The sequence below is a fragment of the Apodemus sylvaticus genome, chromosome 1 (genome assembly GCF_947179515.1).
Source record: "Apodemus sylvaticus chromosome 1, mApoSyl1.1, whole genome shotgun sequence".
NCBI lineage: Eukaryota > Metazoa > Chordata > Mammalia > Rodentia > Muridae > Apodemus > Apodemus sylvaticus.
In genome coordinates, this window is record NC_067472.1 from 181,588,919 (window position 1) to 181,613,619 (window position 24,701).

A 24,701-nucleotide genomic window follows, 5' to 3' on the forward strand; every position below is an offset into this window, starting at 1 on the left:
TGTTGCTTACCGTGCCCGATACATAAACTTTTTCCTTTTCTTTTTCCTTGGAACTCCTAAATCCAGACAAACATACCTCATTTTGCCTTTCCGTTTCCAGTTATGCCACGTTGGCGCCATATGTAGAGGCCAGCTCACACATCTTAATCGTGGGTTCTCTGAAAGGAAAGATGGGTAAGGAACAGGCTGCAAGAGAAATTACATGGAGAGACACAAAACACATGGCTTTAGGTTCAAGTCTCCATCTTTAATCATTATGCCTCTCTCCCAAGAAACAAAGGCAGACCAAGCCCCTCCCCTGAAGGCTGGAAACCGGTTCTTCTTGTTCTTCAGAAGGTGGGTGGTCAGGTTGCTGGCTGCTATTCTTGAGGCAGGGGGAAGTCACAATTCCTCCCTTCTATTCCTGAGAGCAGTGGGCAGGGGGAGGTCACAACAAGTGTCAACAAATTCCTAAAGCACGTGAATGTGTCATTCTCCCAACTGTTTTCCATGTACACACTTGCATGGCCCCCTCTCTTAAAGCAAGCCAAGGGGAAGAGGTTTAATCACGTGCAACACTTTCCAACAACACACCCCGCAGCTCCAACAAATTAGAGTTTTAAGCCAAGTTATTCACTTTGGCTTAGAGTTTCAGGAGTATTATTTGTATGGCTGTACTGTACAGTAAAACCTTGTAACCAGTACAATTTCCTATTCATAAATGCCAAACATATGCACTGACCATGCATTTATATAACAAATTAGCAGACAATGCACTTGAGTCCATTATATCAAGCACAATTATCTTCATTATAAAGACAGCAGTTTTAAACATATCAACATGTATATACTAGTAGAATGTGCTTAAAAGAAAAGGCTTAGGTACTGATTGACTGAAGTGTATATACATACAGCCTCAGATGGTGGTGGTGGTACATGGTGTTTAATCCTAGCTACAGAGTGAGTTTCAAGACAGCCAGGGCTACACAGATAAACCCTGTCTCAAAAAAACAAAACAAAACAAAAGCAGGATGCAGCCTCAGTTTTTCCTGGCAACAATGGTTCAATACTGAATTTTGTGTGTTGTAAATTCAAAGATCAGAACTACCACAAATAATAAGAATTCACTGCAAATATTAAGATGTATATATGTATTTATGACTGGGGTTTTTTCTATTGTCACATTACATGAACTTATCAGGGGCAAAAAGCAGGGTTTACTTATAATAAATATTGGCAAGATGGCCAGTCTTATGGCTTGGGGTAAAAGCATTGGCCACCCAAGCCTGATGGCCTGAGTTCAATTTCCTGACAATTGTCATCTGACTTCCAAGTGTTCACAGTGGCACACATACACCAACACAAACAAACAAACAAAAAACCCAAAGCTATACATAACCAAAACCACAGAAGAAAAAAATGTTTGAGGGAAAGGAAAATATGATTAAGATATATTCTATAAATTTTTTTATTAAAGCATGGAAGTGGTTGCACACATATTTAATCCCTGCACTCAGGAGGCAGAGGCAAGAAGATATGTGAGTTCAAGGCCAGCTTGGTCTACAGAGTGAGTTCCAGGACAGCCAGGGCTACACAGAGAACCCCTGTCTCAAAACAAAACAAAAAACAAAAAACAAAAAAATAAAAAACAATTAAAAAAAAAAAAGCCTGCACAGTGCCTTTAATAGTGAACCTCTCCATGTCACGGTTGTCTCCGGAGGGGCCCTGCCAGAGCCTTACACATACAGAGGCAAATGCTAGCAGCCAACCATTGGACTGGGCATGAGTGATCTGGGGGAGCTGAAGGGGTTTACAGCCCCATGGGAAGAACAACGATGACGGTCACCCAGACGCCCCAGGACTCCCAGGGACTAAACCATCAACCAAGGGGTACACATGGTTCCAGCCAAAACTGTGGCAGAGGAATGCCTTGTTGGGCATCAGTTGGAGGAGTGGTCCTTGGTCTGGCAAAGGCTCAATAGATGCCCCAACAAAGAGAAATCGAGGGGGGAGGGGGAAGTTGATCAGGTGGAAGGGCGTATACTTGGAGACAGGTTGTGGGAGGAGGGGTTGGGGGTTTTGGAGGAGGGGGGGAACCAGGAAAGGTTTTAGCATTTGAAATGTAAATGAAGATTATATTCAATAAAAAATAGTGAAGCTCTCTGGGAGTGTGGAAACATAATGAGGGGGTGGTCTTTTAAATCTCCCATCACGATTTTCCATGACATTGACATTCCATGACAGATTTTCACTGCTTCACAGGGAACTCAGAGAGAAGTCTTGCAAGCTCTTTTTCACCTTTGCCCATCAGTCTCTACTGCCCCTTGATGCTTTAAAATGCCAGAGTTAAGTTTACAGTATAAGTAAAAGAATGGTTGTTTCTGACATTTAACCTATACATAACACAACTGGATTTTACTCCAGGTGATTCCCAGATCCTGTGCAAAGCTTAGGCTGGGCTGATTTCTAATATAAAATTCTTCAGATGACATATGAGAACCTGTGACAAGAAGCTGCTATAGCGATGACAATCATGTGCCTCTTCAATATGGATTTCCAGAAACTAGGTTATTTCTTCAGTCATTAGATTTTTCCTAATAGTAACACTGAGAAGTATTTTGCTAGTGTGTGCTTGTTCAAGTGAACTGAGGTAAACACACCTGCAAAAGACTGGGCTGTATCTTTCAAGACCTGGATTGGATCTTTCAATGCTGAATGAAGGATGAGTTGTGGCTAAAGGTTTTCCCACAGTTGCTGCACTCAAGGGGCTTGTGTAATGTGTGATTTCTCATGTGCCTAATTAAGGCAAAGGTGTCATAAAAGGCCTTCTCACACACTGTGCATTCAAAGGGTTTCTCCTTTGTATGGATCCTACTATGCCGAAGGAATTTTGCAGGTTGCATAAAGGCTTTCCCACATTCTCTACAAACATATGGCTTCTCTCCAATGTGGATCCTCATGTGCCAGATGAATGAAGAGCTATAGTGAAAGGCTTTGGCACACTTTTTGCACTCCAGCGGTTTGATTCCACTGTGGGCTCGAGTGTGTTGGATGAAGACAGAGGGGTGGGTGAAAGCCTTGCCACACTCATTACACACTCATAGGGCTTCTCACCAGTATGAATCCTCATGTGCTGAATAAAGGAGGAATTAACACAAAAAGTCTCTCTACATTCTTTGCACACAAAGGGCTTTTCCCCAGTGTAGGTCATGTTGTGGTGGAGAAATGTGGAGTGGCCTTGCCACAGTCCTTGCACACATAGAGCTTCTCCCCAGTGTGGGGCTGCTTATGTTTCATAAAAGTGGAGAAGTGTGTGAAGGTCTTCCCACACTGGCTGCACTTGTAAAGCTTCTTTCCAGTGTGAATCCCCATGTGCTGTCCAAATGAAGAGCTGTAGTAAAAAGCTTTCCCACAGTCTTTGCAGAGGAAAGGCTTTTCTGTCGAGTGGATCTTGTGCTAGATGAATGTGGAGTGATGGGAGAAGGCTCCCCCACATTCTATGCACTCGTAGGGTTTGTCACCAGTGTGCATCCACTGGTGAGATGAGAGCTGTGTTTGAAGGCCTTCCTGCACTCCATGCATTGGTGTGGTTTCTCCTGGGTATGATTCCTCATATGCTGAATAAAGTCAACCATGTACTGACAGATCTTCCCACACTTCTTACATTCATAGGGCTTTATTCCAACATGAATCTGCTGAGGCCATACTAAGTCCCAATTATTCCTAAACACTTTCCCACATCCTTTACATTGATAAGGGCTCCCTGTATTAACCACATGCTCTTTTTCTGGTCCTTGGGAATAACGTTAATGGGTGGAATCTTGTGGAGTAGCTTGCTCCTATAAGACCTGTAAAGAGAGACAGGTCGGGCTGGAGAGATGGCTCAGCGGTTAAGAGCACTGACTGCTCTTCAGAAGGTCCTGAGTTCAAATTCCAGCAACCACATGATGACTCACAACCATCCATAATGAGATCTGATGCCCTCTTCTGGAGTGTCTGAGGACAGCTACAGTGTACTTACATATATAATAAATAAATCTTTTTTTAAAGAGAGAGAGAGAGAGAGAGAGAGAGAGAGAGAGAGAGAGAGAGAGAGGTCTCTCCAAAGTATGTTTTTGCCTCAGGTTTCCAGGACATGTCTCCATGGAGGAGTCCATTGTCCTTGTGTTCCCACTTCATATTTTTGACCATGTTTCTTTCTCCTTGGTCTGCCCTAATCTGTAGTCCTCTGAGGATCTCTGTGATAATTGTTCTTGGAGGTAAAAAGTCAGCTGAGAAGCAGTGGGCTTTGAGACAACATCCAATTTTGCTTCTTCACGTAAAGGAAATCCAACCAGAATGGGTGTCTATTTATTAGTGATGCAAAGAGAGCCAAAAAAATCCCACTGTAGCAGAAGAAAATGTTTCCCCTGAAGTCCTTTATTATTGCATTCACTTGTATCTTAAAACCATGTGTGTACATTTTGGTTTTGGTTTGTTTTTTGTTGTTGTTGTTTGTTTGATTTTGTATTTGCTAATGCTTGGGCTCTTAACATCTTTCAGTGGAAACATAGGAGGAAAAGCTAGGATAGAGAAGAGAAAACCACAAGCAGAGAGATCACTCCAAATTCCAGAAAGGGGAGTTGAGCAGAGCAGTGGATATACTGTGAGCACTCAATGTGGTATAAGGAAGTATCACGATGCTATGACAACAGAGAGACACTGGGACTGACTTGGTCTGGATCAGCAGAGGGTGCAGAAAAACTGGTGCGTGATCTCATTTCTAAAGAAGAATAAGAGCTACCAGGTAAGAGAAGAGAGGAGTGGGGCAGGGAAACAACACAGATGACCACTGTGTAAATGAGGACAAAGTACAAAGGCTGGCCAGAATCCTGAATACCAAGCAAAAGGTGAAGAAGGTGAGAACTATGGAGATGAAGAATGGGATAGGTAGGAAAGAGAACACTCACTGTCAGGATTCTGGCAGGTGCAAGAGTGAAGGGGGGTGAGAATGGCAGACACATCAGGTCTGCCCCAAGGAATCAGGAACTAAGTGAACAGAACAGACACAAAGCTAATAGCACTACACGAAGTCAGTGACCCAATGTGTAGGCAAATCTTGACAGTAGGAACAACAGTAAGAATATGTAGGAAAGGAGGTTAAAATACATCATTAATTCCCCTCAAATGCATCTATAAATGCAATATAGTACCATCTGATTACAACAGAATAACTATCCTCAAGGCTACAAACAATAGCACATACTTATGGGGATTCAGTCAACACATTGCTGGTTGGGATGTAAATCAGTGCCTGCACTGTGGAAATCAGACTGGGTTTCTGTCTGTAAAGGGTTTTATTGGTGAGAGGAGACACCATAACCATAGCAACTCTTATACAGGAACACAATTAATTGGGGCTGGTTTGAAGGTTCAGAAATTCAGTCCATTTTGGAATGGTGGAATTCCCTTCAACAATCTGGTAGAAAGAATGGCAGAATCCAGGCAGACATGATTCTGGAGAAGCTGAGAGTTCTACCTCTTGTTCTGAAGGCAGCTAAAAGAAGACTGGATTCCAGGCAGCTAAGACAGTGGTATTATAACCCATGCCCACAATGACACACTTCCTCCAATGATGCTACACCCCCTAATACAGTCATTCCCTGGGCTAAGTATATTCAAACCACCACATTCCACTCCCTGCACCCCCTATAAGCTTGTTCAAACACATGAGCCTATGTTTATGTACCATACTTAGCCACCACATAATGCAAAATACACTTAATCTAACTTCAAAAGTCCCCATAGCCTATAGCAGTCTCAACGATGTTAAAAGTCCAAAATTCAAAGTCTCTTCTGGGATTCATCCAATCACTTAACTGTAATCCCACATAAAGCCAAAAAATGTTGGACCAAAGCAAGACTGAAAACCAGCTGGGCAAACTCCAAACTCAATGTCTCAATGTCTGATGTCAAATTGTTCTTCAGAACTTCAACTCCTTTCATCCTTGTTGACTACTGTTGGCACATCTGGCATTTAGCAGCAACAAACTTCATTCTCTTGGGCTGGTGCCACTCCCCTTTAGCAGGTATCCTATGACTCTGGCATCTCTAACATTTTGGGGTATCCAAGGCAGCCTCAACTTTACAGTTTCTTATTCTAATGTCTGAGATCTACACATGATCTTCTGGGCTCCTCCAAAGGGCTTGTATCACTTCTCCAGTTCTGCTCTCTGTAGCACTCTAGACTCTGGATGACTCCACTATATTGCTGCTGCTGTTTTTGGTGATGTTCTGGCCCAATGTCAAATTCCTGCCAATTCCTGGAAGGCAGCCCCAAGAGCTCTCCATAGATAGGCACGCAGATCTCTGAGTTCAAGGTCAATCTACAGAGCAAATTCCAGGACAGCCAAGCTTACCCAGTAAAGGCCCTGGAAAACAGAAAGCTGGTGATAATGTAAGAGAAGTGTGGGCCATATTCCAGCTCCAGCAAGCATCAGAACTCAGCAACCTCAGCCGTGTGGCTCTGGCTTTAGAGTCAAAAATAGAAGGAACCACTGGGACAATTGATGCTAGTTAGCAGGAGCTAAGAAATTAGTGGTGATTATGAAGAGACCAGCATAACTGAGATGAAATCTTCTGGGAACCGTTTTCTGAGAGCACAAAGGAGCTGTGTTCCAGAAATAGCCAAGGTTGTGCTCATGCTACAGCTGCACTTGGTAATGTGTAAGAATCATTCAAGTGGTACTGGTTTTGAAGGCAATAAGGTGATATAGAAAGCAGCTGAGACTTGGCACTGTAGGAAACCAGAGAAGGCCATTGGTGGAAATGCCACCTCAGTTGTAGTTGATGGAAGTAAGCTCAGGCAAGAATTTGACTTTGAGCTAGGACAAGGAAGTAGGCTCAAGATCGTGATCATCTTGATAAATCCCTGAATACCATGAGACTTTGTTTGTTGCCTTGTTTGTTCCTTAATCTAGAACAGACCTTATTCTTTGCATATATTTAGAATGGCATAAAAGCTGAGTGAAGAAAAAGAACCTGCTTCAGCTTCAGAACTGACTGGGGTCATGATACAACATTATCTAACTGTCTTTTTCTTTTTAATCCTCACTTCCTCCCTGGAGAACATGTTGACTGATTGACCTGACTTAGTCAGATATTGCTTCAACTTTGGAGCTCAAGTATGACAGATACAGTGAAAGACACCATAGAAAGGAAGCTCAAACAAAGGAAAATAAAGAACATTTGAACCATCAGTGACTAAATCCTTTAAAAAGGGATAAGGTAATGGTAGAAGGCTACCTTCTGTGTATGTGTTTAGAGTTATGCTAAAATCTAGATAATTCTCATAGATGCTTTTAGTCTTTGGATGCTTTTTAGAGATAGTTTAAACCCTATATATGGGAGAGAGAATGGGTTTCAAAAAAGCAATCCTCCCTTCCTATCCGGGATGCTTTGGGAAAAGAGAAGGAACATGAAACATAAGCTGTTTCAGAGCTATCCTAGGGACAGAAGAAGATCAGGAGAAGTCCTGTTTCCCTTCTGGTTCCCTCTGGGGGAATGCTTAGTTCTGATTCTGGGTCCCTTAGATAAGATATCTGGATCATTTTGGTGACACATCTAATTCTCTTCCATGTCTATTGTCTGTCCTTGGCATGCCAATCTGTCCAGTTTATGTCTGTGTTTTTATTTCATTGTTAATTGTTTGTTGCTCTGTGTTTCATGTTCAAAAGAAAAAAATAAGTAAAAATTTATCTGCTGGTTGTTCACCATTTCATTTAGTCTTAATTCATTTTTTTAAAAAAGGCAGTCTCAACACAACAAAAACTGATAAACTGCATTTGGACCCCTCCACCTGTACCTAGGAGTCTAGCACAGCTGGAGAAACCTGGCCAGGGGCTGATTGTTTGTACAAGCCACAATTAAAGGGGCCAGAAGTTTCTTGGTTTATATGGTAAGGGAGCTGATGGCTGTTTTTCATGGAAAAATCTCTGATTGTTTATTGAGTTCATCAGGTAGCAAAGTGCTCCTCCCTTGAGATTACAGAAAAAGTAAGAAAGTTTTGTCTGGTCTAAATAAGTAAATATGTATAGTCATTTCATGTTTGTTTCTGACTTGTCTTAAAGTATAAATATGTTCTACGTGTCTTGGTTATAGATTATTGGCTTATAAGATATTGGGTATGGTTAAAATTTTGTTAATATCAGTAACAGAAATTTAGGTTAAAACTGGTAACTCATGGTTGGAGTCATTCTAGACAACACAAATGGTATGAGCCAATGCAAAAAAACAAGTCTCTAAAGATACCTCTAAATTGGGATAATATTTTATATAATTCTTATATTAGAAACCAAACTTATGAAAGATAGGATTTAAAACAATGTCTTGAGGCCACCACTATCTTTACTCCTGTGACCAACAGCCAGGTCAGCCAGGTATGCAGGGAACACCAGAGTGAAAGATAACTCGGTGCACTGTCCACCGGGGCTCCACCTGAATCCAGGAGCTGGGCAGCCCCACAACTGTCTGGGTACCTATTATGCCATGGAGCATCTGACCTGCAGGGAGTCCCACGGTTAGAGGGAGTACTGAGTTCAGAGGTGAGGCCTCCACCACCTTTGCTCCTCTGACAGTGGGGAAGGGTAGACAGGTAGGCAGGGATCACCAGAGTAGAGGATCACTTGGGAAACACTCTAGCCAGGACACGGCCTGCATCCAGAAGCTCGGCAGCACCATAGCAATCTGTGCAAGGGGAAAACAGGTCACTCAAGGTTGCTGAGATAGGGTTGCAGGCAAACAGGAGGGGCAAGCACCAGCCAGTGACAGCAGGACCAACTAGCACCAGAGATAACCAGATGGCAAAAGGCAAATGAAGGAACATTGCTAACAGAAATCAAGGCGATATGGCACCATCTGAACCCAATTCTCCCACAACAGCAAGTCCTGGATACTCCAACACACAAGGAAAGAAAGATTTGGATTTAAAATCCAGGTCAGGATGCTGATGGAGGACTTCATGGAGGGCTTCAAGAAGGACATAAATAACTCCCTTAAAGAAATACAGGAGAACACAAGTAAACAGGAAGAAACCCTTGAAAAACTAAGGGAAAACACAACAAAACAGGTGAAGGAATTGAACAAAGCCATCCAGGATCTAAAGAAGGAGGTAGAAACAATAATGAAATCACAAAGGGAGACAACTCGAAACATAGAAAACCTAGGAAAGAAGTCAGGAGTCATAGATGCGATCATTAACAACAGAATACAAGAGATAGAAGAGAGAATCTCAGATGCAGAAGATACCATAGAAAGCATTGATACAACAATCAAAGAAAATGAAAAATGCAAAAAGCTCCTGACACAAAACATCCAGGAAATCCAGAACAAAATGAGAAGACCAAACCTAAGGATTATAAGTATAGAAGAGAGTGAAGATTTCCAACTAAAAGGGCCAGTAAATGTCTTCAAAAAATTATTGAAGAAAACTTCCCTAACCTAAAGAAAGAGATGGGAGACAGGCGGCTGCGGCGGCAGCAGTAGCTGGTCCAGCTGAAGGGCCATTAGCTGTGGAACCAAGGCGACACAGGGTCCAGTTAGGCCCTGCGCCCACGACCACTGACCTTCGCTGACCAGCCGGGCGGCAAGCAGCTGCGGTTCTGCGGACCCTTTCGCTGCACGGAAGCCACTTCAGAACTCGGCTTCCCGCCAGTCAGGAGAGACTCACCTCCATCTTGATTCCGGGCTCCAGAGATCGGACAGACTGAGGTACACAAACATAATCCTAGGCCCAACACCGCAGGGGTCTGAGCCTGACGGGCGTTGGCCTGCACCCAGGCCCTGGGCTGTTCGAGTGGCCATCGGGGCGCCAACCCAGCCAGGAGTTTTTTTTTGCACTGGCCGGCGCACAAGCCGCCATTTTGCCTACAGGACCCAGAGTGCTCGGGAGGGCAGAGACTGCTAACAAGCGTAGCCTGAGGCTAACAAAACGGGGGTCTAGGCCCCAAAAGGCACAGGACTGACCCCAAGAACTGGGCGGCTTGGTGGGCCATCTGTGTGTCAACCCACCCAGGAGGTTATTAGCACAACAGACTCTCCCGGTGCTTTCAGGGAGCGCGGACGCGCACGCCCGCCATCCAGGTCACCTGGCAGACCCAATTAACAGTCATAGCCCTAGGGGAACTTTGCTCTGACCTTGGCCTCCCAGGCTTTTGCCTGGACTCAGGGCCTGGGCGACAAGGCTAACCTAGTGTGCGCCAGCACGGTTGGGGAAATCGGCTGCCCAGCGGAGTGAGCGGAGCACAGGGGAGGTCACAGCAGCATACACCTTCGGAGCTCCCTGGGGGTGCACACGAGTTCCATCTGGTCCACAGACACAATCTGGGGCAAGGCCTCAGGCAGAAGCCCTCAGGTCAACTCTCTCCACTTCAGATCAGCCTGGGCAGCCACACCACATCTCCAGGTCCCTCAAGAGGCTAGTGGGGGCTTCCGGGCGGCCAGGTGGGAGAAGTCGGTGTGCTCCAATAAATCCTGCGGGCCCCAGCGGGAGCCTTCAGGTGCCTGCTTCGGGATCTGAACAGCCTGGACAGCAGCACCCTGTCTACAGGCAGTGCAGGGTGTAAGCTGTGCACCAGAGGCCAACGGGGAAGGGGCAGCTTGCACTGGTGAGTCCAGCACTGACAAGACCAAGTAACACCAGTGAGAGCTAGATGGCAAAAGGCAAACGCAGGAACGTCACTAACAGAAATCAAGGCAATATGGCAACATCTGAACCCAATTCTCCTCTACCAGCATGTCCTGGATACCCCATCACACCAGTAAAACAAGATTTGGATTTAAAATCACTGGTCATGATGCTGGTACAGGAACATATGAAGGACATACATAAAGAAATTCAGGAGAAAATGGATCAAAAGTTAGAAGCCCTTGCAAGGGAAACACAAAAATCATTGAAAGAAATCCAGGAGAATACAAAAGCCAACAAGGAGGAAATGCAAAAAACACTTAAAGAAATACAGGAGAACTTTGGTCAACAGGCTGAGATCATGAAAGACTAAACACAAAAATCTCTTAAAGAAATACAGGAGAACTTTGGTCAACAGGCTGAGGTCATGAAAGAAAAAACACAAAAATCTCTTAAAGAATTACAGGAAAGCACAAACAAGCAAGTGAAGGAGCTAAGCAAAACCATCCAGGATCTAAAATCAGAAGTAGAAACAACTAAGAAAACTCAAAAGGAGACAACTTTGGAGATAGAAAGCCTTGGGAAGAAATCAGGGGACAGAGATGCAAATATCAACAACAGAATACAAGAAATAGAAGAAAGAATCTCAGATGCTGAAGATTCCATAGAAACCATGGACTCAACAGTTAAAGAAAATGCAAAATGCAAAAAGCTTGTAACCCAAAATATCCAGGAAATCCAGGACACAATGAGAAGACCAAACCTAAGGATTATAGGCATAGATGAGGGTGAAGATTTACAACTTAAAGGGCCAGCAAATATCTTCAATAAAATTATGGAAGAAAACTTCCCTAACCTAAAGAGAGAGATGCCCATGAATATACAAGAAGCCTACAGAACTCCAAACAGACAGGACCAGAACAGAAATACTTCCCGTCACATAATAATCAAAACACCAAATGTTCTAAACAAAGAAAGAATATTAAAGGCAGTAAGAGAAAAAGGCCAAGTAACATATAAAGGAAGACCTATCAGAATCACAGCAGACTTTTCACCTGAGACTATGAAGGCTAGAAGGTCCTGGGCAGATCTCATGCAGACTCTAAGAGAACACAAATGCCAACCAAAACTACTATATCCAGCAAAACTCTCAATCACCATAGATGGAGAAACTAAGATATTTCACGACAAAACCAAGTTTACCCAATATCTATCCACAAACCCAGCCCTACAAAGGATAATAGGAGGACAACACCAATACAAGGAGGGAAACTTCACCCTGAAAAAAGCAAGATAGTAACCTTTCATCAAACCCAAAAGAAGTTAAGCAATCAAATTTAAAAAATAACGTCAAAAATGATAGGAAGTAACAATCACTATTCCTTAATATCTCTTAACATCAATGGACTCAATGCCCCAATAAAAAGACACAGACTAACTGACTGGATACGTAAACAGGACCCTACATTTTGCTGCTTACAGGAAACACACCTCAGGGTCAAAGACAAACACTACCTTAGAGTAAAAGGCTGGAAGACAATTTTACAAGCAAATGGTCTCAGGAAACAAGCTGGAGTAGCCATTTTAATATCAGATAAAATTGACTTTCAACCCAAAGTCATCAAAAGAGACTCTGAGGGACACTTCTTGCTGGTCAAAGGAAAAATACAACAAGAAGAACTCTCAATCCTGAACATCTATGCTCCAAATGCAAGGGCACCCTCTTTCATAAAAGAAACTTTATTAAAACTCAAAGCACACATTGCACCTAACACAATAATTGTGGGTGACTTCAACACTGCACTTTCCTCAATGGACCGATCAGGAAAACAGAAACTAAAGAAGGACACAATGAAACTAATTGAAACTTTGGACCAATTAGATTTAACTGATATATATAGAACATTCTATCCTAAAACAAAAGAATATACCTTTTTTTCAGCACCTCATGGTACCTTCTCCAAAATCGACCATATAATTGGTCACAAGACAGACCTCAACAAATATAAGAAGATCGAACTAATCCCATGCCTCCTATCTGATCACTATGGAGTAAAAGTGGTCTTCAATAGCAACAGAAACAATAGAAAACCCACATACACGTGGAAATTGAACAATACTCTACTCAATGATACCTTGGTCAAGGAAGAAATAAAGAAAGAAATTAAAGACTTTTTAGAACACAATGAAAATGAAAACACAACATACCCAAATCTATGGGACACAATGAAAGCAGTGCTAAGAGGAAAACTCATAGCCCTGAGTGCCTCCAAAAAGAAAATGGAGAGAGCATACATTACCAACTTAATGACACACCTGAAAGCCCTAGAACAAAAAGAAGCTATTTCACCCAGGAGGAGTAGAAGGCAGGAAATCATCAAACTCAGGGCCGAAATCAATCAAGTAGAAACAAAGAGAACCATACAAAAAATCAACAAAACCAGGAGCTGGTTCTTTGAGAAAATCAACAAGATAGATAAACCCTTAGCCAGACTGACCAAAGGGCACAGAGAAAGTATCCAAACTAACAAACTTAGAAATGAAAAGGGAGACATAACAATGGAAACTGAGGAAATCCAAAAAATCATCAGATCCTACTACAAGAGCCTGTACTCAACACAACTGGAGAATCTGGAGGAAATGGACAATTTCCTTGACAGATACCAAATACCAAAATTAAATCAGGACCAACTAGACCATCTGAACAGTCCCATAAAGCCTAAAGAAATAGAAGGAGTCATAGAAAGGCTTCCAACCAAAAAAAGCACAGGACCAGATGGTTTCAGTGCAGAATTCTACCAGACCTTCAAAGAAGAGTTAACACCAATACTCTTCAAACTATTCCACAAAATAGAAACAGAAGGAACACTACCCAATTCCTTCTACGAAGCCACAATTACGCTGATACCAAAGCCACACAAAGATCCAACAAAGAAAGAGAACTTCAGACCAATTTCCCTTATGAACATCGATGCAAAAATACTCAATAAAATTCTTGCCAACCGAATCCAAGAACACATCAAAACGATCATCCACCATGATCAAGTAGGCTTTATCCCGGGAATGCAGGGTTGGTTCAATATACGGAAATCCATCAATACAATCCACTACATAAACAAACTCAAAGAACAAAACCACATGGTCATTTCATTGGATGCTGAAAAAGCATTTGACAAAATTCAGCATCCTTTCATGCTTAAAGTCTTGGAGAGAACAGGAATTCAAGGCCCATACCTAAACATAGTAAAAGCAATATACAGCAAACCGGTAGCCAGCATCAAACTAAATGGAGAGAAACTTGAAGCAATCCCACTGAAATCAGGGACCAGACAAGGCTGCCCCCTTTCTCCTTATCTTTTCAATATTGTACTTGAGGTACTAGCTCGGGCAATTCGACAACATAAGGAGGTCAAAGGGATACAAATTGGAAAGGAGGAAGTCAAACTATCATTATTTGCAGACGACATGATAGTCTACCTAAGTGACCCAAAAAACTCCACTAGAGAGCTCCTACAGCTGATAAACAACTTTAGCAAAGTGGCAGGTTATAAAATCAACTCAAGCAAATCAGTGGCCTTCCTATACTCAAAGGATAAGCAGGCTGAGAAAGAAATTAGGGAAATGACCCCCTTCACAATAGCCACAAACAGTATAAAGTATCTTGGGGTGACTCTTACCAAACATGTGAAAGATCTGTATGACAAGAACTTCAAGACTCTGAAGAAGGAAATGGAAGAAGACCTCAAAAAATGGGAAAACCTCCCATGCTCATGGATCGGTAGAATCAATATAGTTAAAATGGCCATTTTGCCTAAAGCACTATACAGATTCAATGCAATACCCATCAAAATCCCAACTCAATTCTTCACAGAGTTAGAAAGAGCAATTATCAAATTCATCTGGAACAACAAAAAACCCAGGATAGCTAAAACTATTCTCAGCAACAAAAGGAAATCTGGGAGAATCAGTATCCCTGACCTCAAGCAATACTACAGAGCAATAGTGTTAAAAACTGCATGGTATAATATTTAGTTCTCAAGCCTATTTATCTGAGAACATACACATTTTCATGTGTCTAGTAACAGTCAAGAAATGTGACTGAAAGAATAGTAGTTTTATCCAGGGGCAATACTACTTATCATATAAACTGATTAAAATAAAAGGAGATTTTATCTCTAAAGTTCCCCGTAGAGAGCTATTTTGGGATGCTATGCCACCTGGCAGGAACTTGACATTGACCAAGGGGAAGTTCCTCTCCCAGCCTTTGAGCAGGAATTCCTGTGCTAGCCAGAAACCTGCTCTACCACTCAGACCAAGACTAAGCCCATTGTTCTCCAAGGACCTGCAGTTTCCTGAAAGGCACTAGCCACCTGACACTAGTCACCTGAGGAGCAAGCAAACTTGTTCTGCAAGAGTTTCCAGCCTTCAGAGGAAGGGTTTCCCCCCATCCCCAGTTATATATTTGGAGACCCCCATTAAACTTGAGCCTTGAGCAGGAAAAAAAAAAAAACTGCATGGTATTGGTACAGTGACAGGCAGGAGGATCAATGGAACAGGATTGAAGATCCAGAAATGAACCCACACACCTATAGCCACTTGATCCTCGACAAAGAGGCTGAAAACATCCAATGGAAAAAAGATAGCCTTTTCAACAAATGGTGCTGGTTCAACTGGAGGTCAGCATGCAGAAGAATGCGAATTGATCCATCCTTGTCTCCTTGTACTAAGCTCAAATCCAAATGGATCAAGGACCTCCACATAAAGCCAGACACTCTGAAGCTAATAGAAAAGAAACTGGGGAAGACCCTTGAGGACATCGGTACAGGGAGAAAGTTTCTGAACAGAACACCAATAGCGTATGCTCTAAGAGCAAGAATTGACAAATGGGACCTCATAAGGTTACAGAGTTTCTGTAAGGCAAAGGACACCATCAAGAGGACAGATCGGCAACCAACAAATTGGGAAAAGATCTTCACCAATCCTACATCAGATAGAGGGCTAATATCCAATATATATAAAGAACTCAAGAAGTTAGACTCCAGAAAACCGAACAACCCTATTAAAAAATGGGGTACAGAGTTAAACAAAGAATTCTCACCTGAAGAACTTCGGATGGCGGAGAAGCATCTTAAAAAATGCTCAACTTCATTAGTCATTAGGGAAATGCAAATCAAAACAACCCTAAGAGTTCATCTTACACCAGTCAGAATGGCTAAGATTAAAAATTCAGGAGACAGCAGGTGTTGGAGAGGGTGTGGAGAAAGAGGAACACTCCTCCACTGCTGGTGGGGTTGCAAATTGGTACAACCACTCTGGAAAGCAGTCTGGCGGTTCCTCCAAAAACTGGGCACCTCACTTCCAGAAGATCCTGCTATACCACTCCTGGGCATATACCCAGAGGATTCCCCACCATGTAATAAGGATACATGCTCTACTATGTTCATAGCAGCCCTATTTATAATTGCCAGATGCTGGAAAGAACCCAGGTATCCCTCAACAGAAGAGTGGATGCAAAAAATGTGGTATATCTACACAATGGAGTACTATTCAGCCATTAGAAACAATGAATTCATGAAATTCTTAGGCAAATGGATGGAGCTAGAGAACATCATACTAAGTGAGGTAACACAGACTCAAAAGGTGAATCATGGTATGCACTCACTAATAAGTGGTTATTAACCTAGAAAACTGGAATACCCAAAACATAATCCACACATCAAATGAGATACAAGAAGAAAGCAGGAGTGGTCCCTGGTTCTGGAAAGACTCAGTGAAACAGTATTTGGCAAAACCAGAACGGGGAACTGGGAAGGGGTGGGAGGGAGGACAGGGGAAGAGAAGGGGGCTTACGGGACTTTCGGGGAGTGGGGGGGGCTACAAAAGGGGAAATCATTTGAAATGTAAATAAATTATATCGAATAAAAAAAAAAAGAGATGCCCATGAACATACAAGAAGCCTACAGAACTCCAAATTGATTTGACCAGAAAAGAAATTCCTCCTGCCACATGATAATTAAAACACCAAATGTACTAAGCAAAGAATGAATATTAAAATCAGTAAGGCAAAAGGGTCAAGTAGCAAATAAAGGTAGACCTATCAGAATTACACCAGACTTCTCACCAGAGACTATGAAAGCCATAAGAGCCTGGACAAATGTCATACAGACCCTTAGGGAACACAAATGCCAACCCAGACTGCTATATCCAGCAAATCTCTCAATTACCATAGATGGAGAAACCAAGGTATTACATGACAGAAAACAAATTTACACAGTATCTTTCCACAAATGCAGCCCTTCAAGGATAATGAATGGAAAACACCAACAAAAGGAGGGAAACTACAGACTAGAAAAAGCAAGAAATTAATCTTCTTTCAACAAACCCAAAAGAAGATAACCACACAAACATAAAAATTACATCAAAAATAGCAGGAAGCAACAATCACTATTCCTTAATATCTCTTAACATCAATGGACTCAATTCCCCAATAAAAAGACATAGACAGAATTTGTAAACAAGACCCAACATTTTGCTGCATACAGGAAAATCTCAGTGTCAAAGACAAACACTACCTCAGAGTAAAAGGCTGAAAAAAAGTTTTCCAAGTAAATGATTCCAGGAAACAAGCTGGAGTAGCCATTCTAATATCCAATAAAATAGACTTTCAACCAAAAGTCATCAAAAAAGACACAGGACATTTTATACTTATCAAAGGAAAAATCTACCAGGAAGAACTCTCAATTCTGAACATCTATGCTCCAAATGCAAGGGCACCCTCATTTGTAAAAGAAACGTTACTAAAGCTCAAAGCACACATTGTACCTCACACAATAATTGTGGGTGACTTCAACACTCCACTCTCTTCAATGGACCAATCAGGGAAACACAAACTAAACAGAGACACAGAGAAACTAATTGAAGTTTTGGACCAAATGGATTTAATAGAAATCTATAGAACATTTCATCCTAAATCAAAAGAATGTACCTTCTTCTCAGCACCTCATGGTACCTTCTCCAAAATTGACGATATAATTGGTCACAAAAACAGACCTCAACAGATATAAGAAGATCGAACTAATCCCATGCTTCCTATCAGATCACTATGGACTAAGAGTGGTCTTCAATAGCAACAAAAACAACAGAAATCCCACATACACATGGAAGCTGAACAATGTGCAACTCAATGATACCTTGGTCAAAGAAGAAATAAGAAAAGAAATCAAAACTTTTTTGGAATGTAATGAAAATGAAGGCACAACATACCCAAGTTTATGGGACACAATAAAAACAGTGCTAAGAGGAAAACTTATAGCTCTGAGTGCCTCCAAAAAGAATCTGGAGAGAGCATACACTATCAGCTTAACAGCACACCTGAAAGCTTTAGAACAGAAAAAAGCTAATACACCTGTACTGGCTGGTTTTGTGTGTCAACTTGACACAGGCTGGAGTTATCACAGAGAAAGGAGCTTCAGTTGGGGAAGTGTCTCCATGAGATCCAGCTGTGGGGTATTTTCTCAATTAGTGATCAAGTGGTGAGGGCCCCTTGTGGGTGGTTCCACCTTTGGGCTGGTGCTCTTGGGTTTTATAAGAGAGCAGGCTGAGCAAGCCAGTAAGAAACATCCCTCCATGGCCTCTGCATCAGTTCCTGCTTCCTGACCTGCTTGAGTCCAGTCCTGACTTCCATTAGTGATGAACTGCAACGTGGAAGTGTAAGCTCAATAAACCCTTTCCTCCCCAACTTGCTTCTTGGTCATGATGTTTGTGCAGGAATAGAAACCCGACTAAGACAACACACAAGAGGAGTAGAAGGCAGGAAATCATCAAACACAGGGCTGAAATCAACCAAGTTGAAACAAAGAAAACCATACAAAGAATCAACAAAAACAGGAGCTGGTTCTTTGAGAAAATCAACAAGATAGATAAACCTTTAGCCAGACTAACCAGAGGGCACAGAGAAAGTATCCAAATTAACAAAATCAGAAAGTAAAAGGGAGAAATAACAACAGAAATTAAGGAAATTTAAAAAAATCATATCCTACTAAAAAAAAAAACCTATACTCAACACAACTGGAAAATCTGGATGAAATGGACAATTTCCTAGACCAACTACCAAAGTTTAATCAGGATCAGATAGATCATCTAAATGGTCACAAAACCCCTAAAGAAATAGAAGTGGTCATTGACAGTCTCCCAACCAAAAACAAAAAACAAAAACACAGGACCAGATGGTTTTAGTGCAGAATTCTATCAGACCTTCAAAGACGACCTAACACCAATATTCTTCAAACTATTCCACAAAATAGAAACAAAAGGAACACTACCCAACTTGTTCTATGAAGCCACAATTTCACTGACACCAAAACCACACAAAGATCGAACAAAGAAAAAGTACTTTAGACCAATTTCCCTTATGAATATTGATACAAAAATGCTCAATAAAATTCTTGCCAACCTAATCCAAGAACACATCAAAACAATCATTCACCATGATCAAGTAGGCTTCATCCCAGGAATGCAGGGATGGTTCAATATACAGAAATCAATCAATGTAATCCACTACATAAACAAACTCAAAGAAAAAAAACCACATGGTCATTTTATTAGATGCTGAAAAAAATCATTTGACAAAATTCAGCATCCTTTCATGTTAAAGGTCTTGGAAAAAACAGGAATTCAAGGCCCATATCTAAACATAATAAAAGCAATATACAGCAAATCGGTAGCCAACATCCAACTAAATGGAGAGAAACTTGAGGCAATCCCACTAAAATCAGGGACCAGACCAAGCTGCTCTTTCTCTCATACTTATTCAATATAGTACTTGAAGTTCTAGCTAGAGCAATGGATTGGATTGGATTTTGACAACAAAAGGAGGTCAAAAGGATACAAATAGGAAGAAGTCAAACTATCACTATTTGCAGATGATATGATAGTATACTTAAGCGACCCAAAAAAACTCCACCAGAGAACTCTTACAGCTGATAAACAACTTCAGCAAAGTGGCTGGATATAAAATTAACTCACGCAAATCAGTAGCCTTCCTATACTTAAAGGATAAACAGACTGAAAAAGAAATTAGGGAAATGACACCCTTCACAATAGCCACAAACAATATAAAGTATTGTGGTGTGACTCTAACCAAACAAGTGAAAGATCTGTATGACAGGAACTTCAAGTCTTTGAAGAAAGAAATCCAAGAAGACCTCAGAAGATGGAAAGAACTTCCATGCTCTTGGATTGACAGAATTAATAGAGTAAAAATGGCCATCTTGCCAAAAGCAATATACAGATTCAATGCAATGCCCATCAAAATCCCAACTCAATTCTTCATAGAGTTAGAAAGAGCAATTCTCAACTTCATCTGGAACAAAAAAACAGGATAGCTAAAACTATTATCAACAGTAAAAGAACTTCTAGTGGAATCAGTATCTCCAACCTCAAGCAGTACTGCAGAGCAATAGTGTTAAAAGCTGCATGGTACAGTTACAAACTGTATTGGTACAGTGACAGGCAGGTAGATCAATGGAATAGAATTGAAGACAAGAAATGAATCCACACACCTATGATCACTTGACTTTGACAAAGGAGCTACAACCATCCAGCGGAAAAAAGATAGTCTTTTCAACAAATGGTGCTGGTTCAACTGGAGGTCAGCATGCAGAAGAATGCAAATTGATCCATTCTTATCTCCTTGTACTAAGCTCAAGTCCAAGTGGATCAAGGACCTCCACATAAAACCAGACACATTGAAACTAATAGAAAAGAAACTGGGGAAGAGCCTTGAGCACATGGGCACTGGAAAAAATTTCCTGAAGAGAACACCAATAGCTTGTGCTCTAACATCAAGAATTAACAAATGGGACCTCATAAAATCACAAAGTTTCTGTAAGGCAAAGGACACTGTTAAAAGGACAAAAGAGCAACCAACAAATTGGGAAAAGATCTTTACCAACCCTATCTCTGACAGAGGGCTACTATCCAAGATATACAAAGAACTCAAGAAGGTAGACTCCAGAGAGTCAATAACCCTATTAAAAATGGGGTACAGAGCTAAACAAAGAATTTTCACCTGAGGAATATCAAATAGCTGAGAAGCACCTAAAGAAATGTTCAACATCCTTAGTCATCATGGAAATGCAAATCAAAACAACCCTGAGATTTCACCTCAGGATACCAGTCAGAATGGCTAAAATCAAAAACTCAGGAGAAAAAAGGTGCTGGTGAGGATGTGGAGAAAGAGGAACACTCCTCCACTGCTGGTGGGGTTGCAAGCTGGAACAACCACTCTGAAAATCAGTCTGGTGGTTCCTCAGAAACCTGGGCACAATACTACCAGAGGACCCCGCTATACCACTCCTGGGCATATATCCAGAGGATTCCCCAGCATGTAATAAGGATACAAGTTCCACTGTGTTCATAGTAGGCCTAGTTATAATAGCCAGAAGCTGGAAAGAACCCAGATGTCCCTCCGTGGAGGAATGGATACAGAAAATGTAGTATAGATACACTATGGAATAGTACTCAGCTATTACAAAAAATGAATTCATGAAGTTCTTAGGCAAGTGGGTCAACCCAGTCACAAAAGCACACTCATGGTATGCACTCACTGATAAGTGGATATTAGCCCAGAAGCTCAGAATACCCAAGAAACAATTCACATATCAAATGATACCCAAGAAGGAAGGAGAGGCCCCTGGTCCTGGAAAGGCTCAGGGCAGCAATTTAGGGAAATATCAGGACAGGGAAATGGGAAGGGGGTGATTGGGGAACAGAGGGAGGGAAGAGGGCTTATGGGACTTTTAGGGAGGGAGGATTCAGGAAAGGGGAAATCATGTAAATAAAGAATATATTGAATTAAAAAAAAGATGTTCAGCTCCATTTCACTTCCTGGTTCCCCTTTATTACTTGAATCATACATTATATCTTTTTCCATTCTGAGGTTGCTACATTTTTTTCAAAAAGCTCTTCATGAGACTTAACAACACAACAAATTCCCTGTTTGTTTGTTTGTTTGTCTGTTTGTTTGAGACTTCCTTTGTTAATGCATTAATATATATCTCTTTACCTTAGCCTTAGGTAGACTCTTCAGAGAAAGTCAAAAAACAGCCACATTCTTAACCAAAATAATACAAGTACAGTCTATCAGCCACATATTAAAATTCTTCTCTGAAATTCTAGAACCAGGCTTCCACAGTTCAAATCACTCTGAATAACAAAGTCTTCCATATTCCTATTAGGATAAGCCATTAAGCCACACTAAAAGCATCCCAAAGTCCCAATACCTATAGTCTTCCAAACAAAAGCATGGTTAGTTCTATCCCAGCAACACCCCAGTCACTGGTATCAACTTCTGGCTTAGTTAGGTTTCACTGCTGTGAAGAGACACCACAGCAACTTTTATAAAAGACAACCTTTAACTGGGGCTTGTTTATGGGTTCAGAGGTTCCGTCCATTATCATCATGGCAGGAAGCATGGCAGCATCCAGGCAGGTATGGTGCTGGAGGGCTGAGAGACCTCTTGTTCTAAAGGCAGCTAAGAGAAGACTGGTTTCCAGCAGCTAGGATGAGGGTCTTAAAGCCCATGCCCAAAATGGCATACTCCCTCCAAAAAGGCCAGACTTCCTCTAATAGGCCATACCTCCTAATAGTGCCACTCCTTGGGCCAAGCATATTCAAACTACCACAGTTATTCAAAAACACTAAGAATAGGACTGACTGGTCCAGCTACCCAATTCCTGGCTTAAACCCAAAGGTGTCTAAGTTAGCACAGCACAGAGACAGACATCTGCACACGTGGGTCTGCAGCACTATGCACACAGCTAAGCCTTGGCCTCCCCTGGATTACAACCTGAATAAGCCTTTTGAGAAGCTCCCTTCCTGGAGGGTCCTGCTGGCTGTTATGAAGACATCTCTCTTAACCATGCTCAGCTGATCACCTTCCACTCTCTGGAGATATGGATCAATGCCTGAGTGAATGACAATGCTGAGGACTATGTTTCTTACATAATAACCCCTGATATAGACACTGAGAAACCAAGCACGTAGCTCTCATATAACAGTAACCGAGGCTTCAGGAGGTTGGGCAGTAGCCTAAACCTGCAATGCCTACAGAGGGTGCAGTAAAGATGGCTTTAAGTTCTGCACCCAGAAGAGAAATGGATGCTTACCCAGTAAGAACAGAAGCCCACAGGTCTTCATCATCACCTCCTGGTACAGAGTCCTCTGATCCAGGTCCAGATGTCCCCATTCCTCTATGGTGAAGATCCCAGCCACATCTTCAACTGAAATAAAGATCTGGGATAATAAACAAAGGGTTTTGGATGGCTATGTAGAACACATTTAAGATTGGAGCCTCTTCCTTGGTTTGGGGCAAGAATGCAGAAGCAAGGCCTGAGCTGAAGGTCATCTGCTAAAGACCAACTTTTACATGGAAGCCAAGATGGAGGTGCCTTTGATGGAATCCAAAGGTATGTAAGAGAGAAGCATCCTGTGTGGGAAGTCACTGGATAGTGAAACAAAACAGCGTGTGATTGTAGAGGATCCAACAGTGACCATGGAGCTGGGTTTAGGGATGGTATGAGGACACTAATTCAAACATGACCTCCACTGCGACTGAGCCTCACTAGTCTGCATGGCTTGTCGGCCAGAGCCCATCATATGCTGACTTAAAGTATATAAAACAGCCAAGACTACACAAAAAGAAACCCTGTCTCAAATAAAGAAAACAAAAGGTAATTAAAGGCAGAGCTGGTGTTTACCACTCTAGTTCATGGAATGAACCTGGGAGAATAGGGCCTAAAAATGAGGCAGACTAAAGTTTCATACAATATCCCACTTTATTCAGAGTATCAGACAATTTATCCTCTAAAGTATTGAGTCACAGGGGCTAGAGAGATGGCTCAGCAGTTAAGAGCACTGACTGCTCTTCCAGAGGTCCTGAGTTCAAATCCCAGCAACAGTGGCTTACAACCATCTGTAATGAGATTGGATGCCCTCTTCTGATGTGTCCAAAAAACAGCTACAGTGTGCTTACATATAATAAGTAAATTAATCCTTAAAAAAAGAGTTGGGTCACCTTAGTAGTGTACAATCACAAGGACATGCCACACATGGCAAAAACATATTTTCTATAAGGGCTGTTCTGGTGCTAAGGTCCTGTTCCCCAATTGGTTCTTGATCTGACAGTAAAGGAAGCCATGGGCTAATTGCTAGGCAGAAGGTATAGGCAGGACTTCCTGGTCCCTGGAGGAAAAGGGAGACACAAGGAAAGAGGAGTTCACCATGCTTTGAAGAGAGGAGAACCAGGCAACCATGTGAGATCCCAGGAGGAGCATGGGCTGTGGTGACTCCTCTAGGTGGGTAGTCAGACATGTTTAGCAGGGACTAGATTCAACTGTCCAACTAAAGTTAGGGCAGGTGGGAGGAGCAGAGCTAAGAGTAATTATAAGGGCATGCTTTTCCAGGCAGGAGCTAGTAGTGCCCAGCATTTGTGCCAAGAAGGCAAGTTGAAAATAAACAACTCTGTGTGTGTGTGTGTGTGTGTGTGTGTGTGTGTGTCTTATCCATGGATTCAACTGCAACTGGAAGGGGGCTGGTAGCATGGCCACTTCCCAGAGCTAAGAGCTGGGTAGCAAAAGGCTATGCACAACAGTTTTCCATGGAGGTATATATAACAATGGCTGAAGTAATCTCACTCCTATCTGTCATACCTGGGAGAAGTATGAAAACACATTCCAAGAACAATTCTGTGTTTTGAAGAAATCGAGGTCACAAGACTCTTCCCTTGGTTTCTTGGGGTTTTCCCATAAGAGCTCAGAAATTTCCTCACAGGAGTCCATTCTTGGATCCATGTTCCAACAGCCTGGGAAGATAGCTGTGGGTGAAGTGCTTGTGGCATAAAGACAGGATTTCAGTTTCACAGTACCCATGTATATGATGAATAGCAGAGGCTCTCCAAAGCAAAATGACTAACTTGATGAACTGGAGACACTACCTCAATAACTTAGGTGTACAGCAGTTGATGTCAGACATCAGATAAGACATTACTCATACATTTGAG

General features: G+C 41.9%; 2 protein-coding genes across 2 annotated transcripts; both read right to left on the reverse strand.

Annotated features, from left to right (window-relative positions):
• Positions 1–2,663: 2,663 nt before the first annotated feature.
• Positions 2,664–4,170, reverse strand: Znf599 (zinc finger protein 599). The gene is given in 5 exon segments (XM_052198947.1): positions 2,664–3,074; positions 3,077–3,216; positions 3,219–3,533; positions 3,536–3,827; positions 4,099–4,170. Coding segments are annotated over 5 exon segments (1,230 nt in total).
• A 1,080-nt stretch (positions 4,171–5,250) lies between these two features.
• Positions 5,251–24,701, reverse strand: LOC127671072 (zinc finger protein 316-like). Its single transcript, XM_052165744.1, has 3 exons — positions 24,352–24,701; positions 22,810–22,936; positions 5,251–6,389 (listed from the first exon to the last, which is right to left on the reverse strand). The coding sequence occupies exons 1-3, from the start codon at positions 24,568–24,570 to the stop codon at positions 6,340–6,342; spliced, it is 396 nt and encodes a 131-aa protein (XP_052021704.1). The 5' UTR covers positions 24,571–24,701; the 3' UTR covers positions 5,251–6,339.